We start from the raw sequence: 13,571 nt of genomic DNA, 5'->3' as shown, positions 1-13,571 counted from the left end.
TTGGTATGGCCCCTTATAGACTGATCGCCCGATTTTACTTCTTGGGCTTGTAGAATTCGTAGTTTTTACCCAATTTGTCTGTAATTGGAATTCTAGAGGTATTTGAGGAACATTAAGAGGTATGTCGAAAATTGTGAGTATTGGTCCATGTTTTGGTATAGGCCCCATATAGACCTACCTCCCGCATTTATTTCTTGCGATGCTAGAATCTGTAGTTTGTATCCACTTTGCCTGCAAATGCAAATATACTGGTATTTTAGACCCTCACAAATTTGTATCGCTTTTATTTTTACCGGTCCATTATGTAAGACACTGATCGATCGACCGATTTCACTTCTTGAGGGTTTAGCAGGAGCACTGATCATAAAAATTGCTTGAAACTAAAGTTTAAATTTCCAGATTTTACTTTTCGTTATATTTAAATAATGGCGGTAAAAATCTACAGATTGAATATTTCAAATCAAGGCTTTATTTCATCATTTACACGATATGTTTATAATTCCTCTAAAACTCAAACAAAATTAGTTCTAATAAATCCAGAATCTGATCTAGTCTTCATAGGTAGAATCTTTAAATGTATCTTCGGGAAGCGTGCTGGTTAAACCGAGCTGCTTAGGAGAATATCTTTCATCAAATCCCCTGAAATTCTATATATTATCAAGTAACCCGCTACGACGAAGAGTTTTTAAAGTAAACTATTGTATTTGATTCATGGTGGTGCACTGAAAAAAAAGCATACTCGGTTCCAAAGATTTTGTCTTTACTTTAAAAAATTTGGTATTGATTCCGAGCCAAAGAAGCGGAGAATACAAGTAAGGATACTTTTAAGACACAATTCTCTTTTAAATTTAGGTTTTGTGTACTTGACTCTAGGAAGCAAATTTTAATTTTTCGCTTTCTCAGCTTTTTTTCTTCATATGCTATCAAAGTCCTTTAAAAACGAGTTAACGGCAACTTTATTTGCCAAATTAAGACTCGACTTCCAGTAGAAATTATGCTATGTTTGAAGTAAAAAACTTCTTTAAAATAAAGTTTTGAAAAACATGTCCTATATTTGAACGATCTTTTGCTTTGTAGTCAAGATGCAAAAAGACAACAAATTTAAAGACAATTTCATTAAATTTAAAGAATTTTTCTGAATTATTAAAGTCAAGTTGACCTTATAAATTTTTTCTTTCATGTTAAGATACCCATTTTTAAGTCAAATCACTTAATTATAAGGACAATACGACTTCATTGAAAAGTTTATCGACTTTTGGACAAGGAAAATAACTTTATTTTAGAGAAATTCATCTTCTATGCTAAGCAAAATTTGTAATCGTATTTTAAAGACATGAAATCTTTGACCTCACGACAATATTTTTTTCAGTGTGGGTATTTAAGATTCGGCCCGGCCGAACTTACTACTGCATATACTTGTTTGGGTGTATCATCAGAAACAAAATTGGGATTGGTTACTTTCAGTGCAGCTGTGTTGTATAATTAAACTCTTGCCGAGATGTATTAATGCTAGTGTACCTCGAAAATTGCATCTAATTAAGAAATCAATAAAATATGAAATTGTAATTTCTAGCATTAAGCACACTTAATGAAATTAAAGATTTGCATCTATGAATTTCTCCACAATGATGCGAAAGAATCCATTGATATCTTAGATCTCCATCGGCCTTCGATATGGTGTGAATTCACATGTTACCCATAAACCAAATCAAGATTAAGCATACCTAGTCAATACCCATGGCAATTCTATCTTATTGGAAATTTTAAAGCATAAAATATGATCACATTCAACTCTACTCCAACACTTATTAATAACAAACCTGAAAAGTCTGCAGTGGCTCATTGCGCTGCAGATGAGCTTGAGGCTGGTAAATGATATGGAGTTTAGGCGTTAGATGTGTTGTGCCAACAAATGCTATTATTGTTGCTTTATCCCGTTTTCATGCCCAGGATGACCATAGAGGGGACATGTGCTCATATTCGAGATGTGAGTGTTAGTTTCAAAATTGCTCCGAAACTAAAGTATGGCCATCTAAACGGTAGTCGTCATGGCAAACAAACATGACCATTTTGGTCGAAGTGTCTATCGTCATCAGGTTAGATTTAAATGTGTCCGAAAGCATTTGAGTTCTATGTAAATTTTGATCAAGCAACCGCAAGTCATGAGCAATGGCAGACACACAGGAACATAGTTTGCTTCTGAACGTCATGGAGCTTGGGGAACTAAAACCTTTGGGTGCCATACATTTATGGTTTTTGGGCCAGGCCACTGAGTGCCCCTTGGAGCTCATATGAACGCACTTCGTTCTTCACCATCACCACCACTCGATGATGCTCATGGTACGTACACAGCTAAGAGTTTCAAAGGTAAATCCTATGATTTGTTTGACCGGCATCTATTTTGGTCACTGGCCTCAAGCCATCCTCTCAGATAGACGACCATCTGAGATGTACTTAAACGTGCACAATGGTCGCTTTGTTTTGGAAATTTCAGGCATTTTACACTTTTGTTGCTTTTTTGCAATTTCTTTATTGCGAATATCAATTCTGTTTACTGCTCTTCTTCCTGCATTTAAGTGTCACAGTAATTCAAAAGTATAACACTGGTGCAGGCTGGACTAAAGCCCGTACACTCTACACAATGAATTGGAATTGTGGGGCTCGGATTTTTTAGTAATATACAAATAGGACGAATTTCACTATCTGTCAATGAATATGCCATATTGTCGTGACACCAAAGATTTCATGTCCTTAATATACGAATGCGAGTTTTGCTTAGCATAGAAGATGTGTTTCTCTATTATAAAGTTTTGTTTCTTGTCCAAAAGTCTATCAACTTTTCAATGAAGGCCATTTATATTTATGTGATTCGACTTAAAGTTGGATGTCCCATCATGAACGAAAATCTCATTTCTGTAAGGTCAACTTGTCTTTAATAATTCTGGAAAATTCTTCAAAATTAATGAAATCGTCTTTCAATTAGAAGGCATTTGTATCTTAACCACAAATCAAAAAAGGGTTTAGAATAAGGAGATGGCTTTCAATACTTCATTTTAAATACTTTTGTACTTGAAACAAAGCCTAATTTACACTTGTCCTCTAGTCTAAATTTGAAAATTTAATTTGTCGTTAATAAGTTTTTATAGGACTTTGATAGCACATGAAGAAAAAAGCTGAAAACGTAAAGATTAAAGTTTGTTTTGAAGGGTCGGACCGATATGGACTAAATTTTGCATAATCACACTCAAAAAAAAAAGTGAATTCTCTATTTCACTAAAGCCGTATTAACTTTATATTAGTTCATAGAATCATTATGTTTGGAAAAAGTTTATTTTAGTCAAATAATTTTTTGCGTATTTTAGTTAAATGAACTAAAAAACGGGAAAAAGTTATGCACAAATAAAGCATAAAGATTTCCTAATTTCGTATTTCTTACAAAATAGTACATTATTTCTTTAAATTTGTAAATTTTACCAAAAATGTGTCCATCATGAACTTCGTATGTCACTAAAGACATTCTTGCAATTTTGAACTCCAAGATTTCTCTTAAAACTACAAAATTTTCTTTAACTACTGAAAAAATTTAGTTATGTCTAATAAATTTTCTTGAATTTGTCGAAAAATATTTACTTATTTTTGCCATATCGGAGTGATGCCAGCGCTTGTAATACCGTTTAGTTAAAATTTTCTAAAAAAGTTCCAAATTTTCTAAAATTAATCGAAAGTTATCTTTCCTGGTGGGTTCACTGTTTTTTCAGTGCATTGGAGAGCATATACTAACATGGCGTACCAAATTTCAACTGGGTTGGATGAAATTTGTTCCCCTTGGAGCAAGACAAATTATGGGATCGGTTTATATGGGGGCTATGCGGGGGTTTTAAATGGATAGTTTGTGTCGTTCGGAAGTTGTGTCCCTCTGGTTATGTCGTGCGTTTGAAGTAAGGCAATTTATCCTTAAGGCAAAGAAAAGGCCTAGATTTAAAGTTAGATAGCTTCTTATATTAAAGAAGCAGCATCTTTGGATCGGAATCGATACCAAAGTACTTAAGGGAAGGTTAAAATTTTTCAGTGCAGTTTAAAATTCAGTTATCGCTTCTCAAAGAAAAACAAGTATATACGGCCGTAAGTTCGGCCAGGCCGAATCTTATGTACCCTCCACCATGGATTGCGTAGGAACTTCTACTAAAGGCTGTCATCCACAATCGAATTACTTGGGTTGCGATAACACTTGCCGATGGCAAGGTATCGTAAAACTTTTTAACACTGTCTTCTAAATTGTAAGTTAGCCCATACGGGGTATATATTAAACAAAACAAGTATATACGGCCGTAAGTTCGGCCAGGCCGAATCTTATGTACCCTCCATCATGGATTGCGTAGAAACTTTTTGTGTGATTGGACCAATTTTGGTATGGTTGTTAGCGACCATATACTAACACCACGTTCCCAATTTGATGAATTTTGCTCCTCCAAGAGGCTCCGGAGGTCAAATCTGGAGAACGTTTTATATGGGGGCTATATATAATTATGGACCGATATGGACCAATTCTGGCACGCTTGTTAAAGATCATATACTAACACCATGTTCCAAATTACAACCGGATTGGATGAAATTTGCTTCTCTTTGAGGCTTCGCAAGCCAAATCTGGAGATCGGTTTATATGGGGTCTATATATAATTATGCACCGATGTGGACCAATTTTTGCATGGTTGTTAGAGACCATATACCAACACCATGTACCGAATTTCAGCCGGATCGGATGAAATTTGCTTCTCTTTGAGGCTCCGCAAGCCAAATCTTGGGATCGGTTTATATGGGGGCTATATATAATTATGGACCGATGTGGACCAATTTTTGCATGATTGCTAGAGACCATATACCAACATCATGTACCAAATTTCAGCCGGATCGGATGAAATATGCTTTTCTTAGAGGCTCCACAAGCCAAATCTGGGGATCGGTTTATATGGGGGCTATATATAATTAAGGACCGATATGGACCAATTTTTGCATGATTGTTAGAGACCATATACCAACATCATGTACCAAATTTCAGCCCGATCGGATGAAATTTTCTTCTCTTTGAGGCTCTGCAAGCCAAATCTGGGGATCGATTTATATGGGGGCTATATATAATTATGGACCGATGTGGACCAATTTTTGCATGGTTGTTAGAGACCATATACTAACACCATGTATCAAATTTCAGCCCGATCGGATGAAATTTGCTTCTCTTTTAGGCTCCGCAAGCCAAATCTGGGGATCGGTTTATATGGGGGCTATATATAATTATGGACCGATGTGGACCAATTTTTGCATGGTTGTTAGATACCATATACCAACACCATGTACCAAATTTCAGCCGGATCGCATGAAATATGCTTCTGTTAGAGGCTCCACAAACCAAATCTGAGGGTCCCTTTATATGGGGGCTATACGTAAAAGTGGACCGATATGGCCCATTTTCAATACCATCCGACCTACATCGATAACAACTACTTGTACAAAGTTTCAAGTCGATAGCTTGTTTCGTTCGGAAGTTAGCGTGATTTCAACAGACGGACGGACGGACGGACATGCTTAGATCGACTCAGAATTTCACCACGACCCAGAATATATATACTTTTTGGGGTCTTAGAGCAATATTTCGATGTGTTACAAACGGAATGACAAAGTTAATATACCCCCATCCTATGATGGAGGGTATAAAAAGGCCGATTAAATACGTATATAATCTAGTTTGACAAAATTTTCTATAAAAATAAAATTTTGACAAAATTTTCTATATAAATGAAACCTTGACAAAATTTTCTATAGAAATAAAATTTTGACAAAATTTTCTATAGAAATAAAAATTTGACATAATTTTCTATAGAAATAAAAACTTGACAAAATTTTCTATAGAAATAAAATGTTGACAAAATTTTCTATGGAAGTAAAATGTTGACAAAATTTTCTATAGCAATACAATTTTGACAAAAATTTCTATAGAAATAAAATGTTGACAAAATTTTGTATAGAAATGAAATTTTGACAAAATTTTGTATAGAAATAAAATGTTGACAAAATTTTCTACAGAAATAAATTTTTTACAAAATTTTCTATAGAAATAAAATTTTGACAAACATTTCTATAGAAATAAACTTTTGACAAAACTTTCTATAGAAATGAAATTTTAACAAAACTTTCTATAGTAATAAAATTTGACAAAATTTTCTATGGAAATAAAGTTTTGGTAGATTACAAAATTTTCTATAGAAATAAAATTTTGACAAAATGTTCTATGGAAATAAAATTTTGACAAACATTTGTATAGAAATAAACTTTTGACAAAACTTTCTATAGAAACGAAATTTTGACAAAACTTTCTATAGTAATAAAATTTGACAAAATTTTCTATGGAAATAAAGTTTTGGTAGATTATTTTTGGCGATATGGACCAATTTTTGTGTAATAAGTCATCGGCTATATATAACTAAAGACCGATATGGACCAATTTTTACATGGCTGTTAGAGGCCAAGAGGTTCCGGACGTCAAATCTGGGGACGGTTTATATGGGAACTATATATAATTATGGACCGATATGGACCAATTTTTGCATGGTTGTTAGAGACCATATACTAACACCATGTACCAAATTTCAACTGGATCGGATGAATTTTGCTCTTCCAAGAGGCTCCGGAGGTCAAATCTGGGGATCGGTTTATATGGGGGCTATATATAATTATGGACCGATATGGACCAATTTTTGCATGGTTATTAGAGGCCGTAAACTAACATCAGGCACCAAATTTCAACCGGATCGTATGAATTTTGCCCCTCCAAGAGGCTCCGGAGGTCAAATCTGGGGATCGGTTTATATGGGGGCTATATATAATTATGGACCGATATGGACCAATTTTTGCATGGTTGTTAAAAACCGTATACTAATACCACGTAGTAAATTTCAACCGGATCGGATGAATTTTGCTCCTCCAAGAGGCTCCGGTGGTCAAATCTGGGGATTGGTTTATATGGGAGCTATATATAATTATGGACCGATATGGACCAATTTTTGCATGGTTGTTAGAGGCCGTATACTAACATCAGGTACCAAATTTCAACCGGATCGGATGAATTTTGCCCCTCCAAAAGTCTCCGGAGGTCAAATCTGGGGATCGGTTTATATGGGGGCTATATATAATTATGGACCGATATGGACTAATTTTTGCATGGTTGTTAGAGACCATATACTAACATCAGGTACCAAATTTCAATCGGATCGGATGAATTTTGCCCCTCCAAGAGGCTCCGGAGGTCAAATCTGGGGATCGGTTTATATGGGGGCTATATATAATTATGGACCGATATGGACCAATTTTTGCATGGTTGTTAGAGACCGTATACTAAGACCACGTACCAAATTTCAACCGGATCGGATGAATTTTGCTGCTCCGGGAGGCTCCCCAAGCCAAATTTGGGGATCGGTTTATATGGGGGCTATACGTAAACGTGGTCCGATATGGCCCATTTTCAATACCATCCGACCTACATCAATAACAACTACTTGTGCCAAGTTTCAAGTCGATAGCTTGTTTCGTTCGGAAGTTAGCGTGATTTCCACAGACGGACGGACAGCCGGACAGACGGACGGACGGACAGACGGACAGACGGACGGACATGCTTAGATCGACTCAGAATTTCACCACGACCCAGAATATATATACTTTATGGGGTCTTAGAGCAATATTTCGATGTGTTACAAACGGAATGACAAAGTTAATATACCCCCATCCTATGGTGGAGGGTATAAAAAACAGATAGTTCAGTATGTCCACCCAGCACATAAAATTTTAATTCTCTTAAATTACTTTTAAGACACTGTGCTTGCGCCCTGTGCAGGGTTGCTTGAAATTACGTTTGTAGATAATGTTGTAAAGTCCATTGATGGTCTTTTCATACGTCCATTTCCGGAATAGAAGAAAATCACAGCTCTCTCTGGTGTTGCTGCTTTTCGGCCTTCTTCAGTAATGAAGCGCATTGGTGGGCCCCCATAAGCACTAACCAGCACATTTCATAATGCAGCCAAATGTAAGGGGGCATTGTATATCGTAGAACCGATACCAACGGAGTTCACTTCAACTGAACTCGGTTTAGTTCAGGCTATTTTGGTTCTGTTCTGGTTTTGCTTGTTAACAACATAGCAATACCAATCAATGAAGTTATCTGATATGGGAAATTTTTGAATTCATTTTGCCATCCTTGCCTTCATCCAATCTTTTAGACTGTAACATGGATTGGGGTTGGTTGGCCAAAGCAACCCATACGAATGCCATGCATTGGCCACAATCGAATATTTATACAAAATATAAAATGCTCGTTAGTTGTGGGAAAAAATTCATTAGTAGAAATGTAAGTAGTTGGTCAAAACAAGACCTAGCAAAAAAAAATGAAATGCAACGAGGGTCAAAGCTGTCTTCTTTCTAAAGAGTTGCCGGAGAATTAATACTCGAATGAAGGAGAATTAATACTCGTAGCAGGGATTACTCTATTAAAACTACCACAAAAAACAATTCAGAGTATTAGACTGCCATTTCAATACACTAGATGTTGCTACTACCGAAAATGGCATGGCTCTCAAATATAGGCAAGTCTGAGCCGAGAAATTTTATAACATTTATGTGTATGATAAATTTCTGAATTAATAACGAAAAAAGTAGAAAATGGTGTGTAGATTCTGTAGTATACTGCGTTTTGTGTCTTTCGTGAGCAGTGTTGCGTTAGAAAAAAGTCGATAGGAAAGGGTACCAGGGTATTTGCTCTCCCAACAAAAAAATAGCATAACACTCTCTAAAATCAAATTTTTAAATATGGTGTCAAAAATCGTCAAAAAGTAATTTTGCAGTTTACAGCAACAAAACGTAATTTTGCAGTTCACAGCAAAAAAAAAACTGCGAAGTTAAACTAATGCTAAATTTAACATATTTTCATTGCACAATAAATTATTTGTTTGTACTGAAACTTTATTATTTTTTTTAATTTTATTATTTATATTTTTAAGTGCAGGCATATAAAGTTCATAGATTAGCATAACATACTTGCGACACATATGTTAGAACGTATTATATTTGCGACATAACATTTTTTTAAAATATAATATTTGTGGATGCAAACATATATTAATTTAGATATTGTCTAAATGTCTCAAAATGTGGAGTGCAATTTAATTCAATTTTCGCACGTTTCCAAAGATTTTGTCTTTACTTTAAAAATGTTGGTATTGATTTCGAGCCAAAGAAGCGGAACGGACAAGGAAACAAGTTTATATTAGAGAAATGCGTCTTCTATGCTAAGCAAATTTTGCATTCGTATTTTAAAGACATGAAATCTTTGACCTCACGACAATATTTTTTTCAGCGTAGTTTATTCTTACTATAAAACAGTTTATTTTTTCGGTTTATATTCTCTAAACCATTTTTTCAAGCGAGCACACGTCAATGGTAATTATTATTCTCATTTATCGAATTTTCGTTCTCTTTTTGCGATATATCCATAAAGGTATTCACGTCAGTTTAAAAATCTAAATTATAACATATATCCAAATCATAACATATATACTTCAAAGTCAAGACTATTTTATTAATTTCCAAGAAACAAAGTATAGACTAAAGGTTCGTAATCCTCAAAATAAGTATTTGCCTATTAATGAAGCTTTTTTTTTTTGACCAAAACATTCCATATGTCAGTTAATTTTAAGATTATTTATTTATTTAAGTCTATAGAACAAGGTTCCTTACTTAATTTAAACATTCCATTCTAGAAATCTAACCTGTTTTTCTTTACTATAAGGAAAATTTGCCTTACTTCAAAGACATACGACTTTAACAGAGGGACGTAATTTTCAAAGATTCGTGTCCTAAGGTTGTTATCTTTCTTTTAATTAACAACAAATTGATTTTAATATTATGTAGATTGTGTGCCCTAAAATTTAGGTTCCATCCCCAATCCTAAAAAGGGAATTATGTACTCACAAACAATTACTTGGATTTTAACCTTTCCGTAAGGATTTTGATTTCGAGCTTTAAATTTAGGATCAACAAAATTAAAATTAAGATGTAAAGAGTGGTTAAATTGTAAGGGCCGATGTTGAATGTGAACCACACCTAAACGCCAAGTTTTTTCCGAATTTTATTTGACATTTCCCTATTTCAGACTTACTCAATTTGAACCATGGACGTCGTGAATGGGCAGAATGGTTCCAAGAAATTGCAACAGTGGATGATCAATTTTCGAAGAAAATCATCTTCAGTGATGAGGCACATTTTCACCTCAGTGGATTCGTCAATAAACAGAATTGCCGCATTTGGGCGAATGAGAATCCGAGAGTGATTGTCGAAAAACCAATGCACCCACTAAGAGTGACTGTTTGGTGCGGTTTATGGACTGGCGGAATCATCGGGCCGTATTTTTCCAAAATGAGGCCGGTCAGGCAGTTACTGTGAATGGTGTTCGCTATCGTGAGATGTTAACGAACTTTTTATGGCCCGAATTGGAAGATATGGATGTGGACGATATGTGGTTTCAGCAGGACGGTGCCACTTGCCACACAGCTAACGAAACAATGGCTCTTTTGCGCAACAAATTCAATGGCCGTGTTATCTCACGTAATGGCGATATCAATTGGCCGCCAAGATCATGTGATTTGACACCGTTGGACTTTTTTCTTTGGGGTTATTTGAAAGAAAAGGGGTACGTCGATAACCCAGCAACAATTCAAGAGCTAAAGGATGCGATAATTCGGCACATTAACGGCCCTTGAAATTTTAACCACCCTTTAGATCTCAATCATCGAATTTTTATTCTCTTGTTGCGCTATATTAATAAAGATATTCGTATACAAACCAATTTCCGTTTCAGAATCCAAATTATAACAGATACTTCAAAGTAAAAAGAGTTTTCTTAATTCCAAAAAAACAAAAAAAAACTTTAAACCAGAGATGCAAATCCTTAAAATAAGTCTTTTTTCTTAAATCTAAAGATTCAATATATCAGTCAATTCAAAGAGATTTCTTTAAAGTAAAAATGTTTTTCTTTGCTTTAAGGACATAAAATCCCAAAATTTGTGTCATAAATTTAATAGAAAATTTTTGAAGCAAAGATTATAAACTCATTATTTTAAAGAAATTTGCCCTTAACATTTCGAGTTCTAAAATTTAGGTTGCATAATCTTCCATATTAGATCAATATTTACCTTCTACTATTCCCATCTCTTGTAATATCAATCTGGCAATGCTGATAGTACTCAAGGCATATGTGTAGTAATTTTATTTTTACATGAAACTCATAGTGAATATGGGTAACATAGTTAGATTAGCCAAACTTCGTTAGCATTTGCAATGGTCTCACCATTCAAGCCTTCTGCTAAAATAAGTGGGAGTTTTAGCCTCTTTCGAGGGCAGAACAGTAACATTAATTCTGGACTATGTTCACTTGTCCATTGCCTACTGTCTTATTGCAACAAACTAATCTGCATTTTTATGGCCAACAACTAAATTCGAATTTACCATTTCAATTTGTTATGTGGAAGTTGAAATATTAATAACTGCAACCACGAAGATTTTATGTAAATGGGGAGTGGAATACTGATGGAAATTAATCGTTGTTGGAATTACTTCAATTAAATAAATGAAACTACTAGATTTTCTCTTATTGCTGTCTACTCTGATTTCTCTCAAATGAGGTTAAATTAATGGCAAACTTACCTCGTTATCGTGTGGCGGAAGTTGATGCAGCAATTGTCGCACTCGATATTGTTCTCCGGGACTGTTGACATATGGCACTTTATCATCGGATATTTGCGAGAAATACAAACGCACCTGTAATAAAAATTTTATATGTGTGATAACTTTTAAGAAAGAAAGGAACGCTAATATTGATTTCATTGGGAATCAACTGTTTCAATTGTATCACGAATCTATCAAGCCGGTGTTTTAATATCGCACCACATTACACGAAAATAGGGATTTAACTTAAATTAAAAATTCGTGCTTTGGACTTTATCAGACTCGGAATATGTGTACACATGGATTTAAAATGGACAAAGGAACTGGTAGTGGTATCTCAGCATTCAGTAACGTCCATTCGAATTCAATAAAAAGTACATCTCTAAATGTTGACCAAGGGATACACAGGATGCTTTCGCCTGATTGACATTCTTATGATTCTATTGTTCTACAATTTAGGAGAATTAACAGTATAATTATGAACTCCATATTTGGTCAAAAGCCGTTTGGATTTAAATATAGCTCCCATATATATATCTATCGCCCGATTTAAACTCATACGACGCATACTCTCTAGGTCTCTCTTTCTAAACACATAAATGTTTATAGGGTATTTCCAAATTAATATATGTTTGCATCTAAGCATATTATATTAACAAAACATTTTATGTCCCAAACATAATATGTTCTAACATATTAACATATATGTCCCAAACATGTTATGCTAGTTTATGAACATTATATGCTTGCACTTAAAAATATTGTGTTGAACAAGTATATACGGCCGTAAGTTCGGCCAGGCCGAATCTTATATACCCTTCACAATGGATTGCGTAGAAACTTCTACGAAAGACTGTCGTCCACAATAGAATTAATTGGGTTGCGGTATCTTAAAACTTCTTAACATCTTTTTCTAAATTGTGAGTTAGTCCCTACGTGGTATATATAGACAAAAAAGGTAGGTATAGGTAAGTCTACAAATAATTACGAATCGATATTGACTTTTGCACGGTACGTAGAGAGCCAGAATTGAAATATGGGGGTCGCTTATATGGGGGCTATATACAATTATGAACTTGATATGGACCAATTTTTGTGTGATTGGATATTACTATAGACCGATATGGACCACACAATGTACAAAATTTCAGCCAGATCGGATGAAATTTGCTTCTCTTAGAGGATCGGCAAGCCAAATTTGGCGGTCCGTTTATATGGGGGCTATACGTAAAAGTGGATTTGCAATACCACCAGACCTACATCAATAACAACTACTTGTGAATATATATACTTTATGGGGTCTTAGAGCAATTCACAAATGTTCTATAATACATCTTCGGAAGTTTATTTTTTGTTTTTTTTTTTTTTTTTTAGTAGAGCATTTAATTGTCGATTTTGTGGTGGAAGATGGTATGTTAGAATTTATAATATATTTTTGGTGCTTTTTGGCCTTGGGGAGTTGGCAACACTGTCCACACATACATAAAATGCTGCTCTCAAGGAGAAAACACATGCTGTTTTTTTTTTTTTCAAATGTCTATTCTCTTGGTTCCGAATGTCTATTCTCTTTACTCCGAATATTCATTCTAATTCAAATTAAATAATATTTAGAATTAAGCATATACATTTTTGGCCTTACCATAAAACAATTTTCCGAAAAAAAAAACAGTTTACAGAAATTGCTCTTTTGATTCTCTTGCCGTGTTATGTTCATATCTTTCGTCAAACCTCCCGACTCTATTTCTTTCTTTATACTCTCTCTCTCTCTCTGTCGCTCTTTGAATAAAATATCACAACATATATATCTT

At 34.6% G+C, this 13,571-nt stretch overlaps 1 protein-coding gene across 1 annotated transcript in view; it reads right to left on the bottom strand.

The window, feature by feature from the left end:
- The window catches only part of pk (prickle), a 58,341-nt gene that overhangs the window by 17,383 nt on the left and 27,387 nt on the right, over positions 1-13,571 (bottom strand). The window contains exon 2 of the mRNA XM_075313457.1: positions 11,743-11,856. Within this exon, the coding sequence (XP_075169572.1) occupies positions 11,743-11,856 (114 nt within the window). The remainder of the gene's footprint in view (positions 1-11,742; positions 11,857-13,571) is intronic.

The sequence above is a fragment of the Haematobia irritans genome, chromosome 5 (assembly GCF_050003625.1).
Source record: "Haematobia irritans isolate KBUSLIRL chromosome 5, ASM5000362v1, whole genome shotgun sequence".
Lineage (NCBI taxonomy): Eukaryota > Metazoa > Arthropoda > Insecta > Diptera > Muscidae > Haematobia > Haematobia irritans.
The sequence above is the reverse complement of the archived record's forward strand: the minus strand, read 5'-3'. Positions and strand labels throughout refer to the sequence as shown.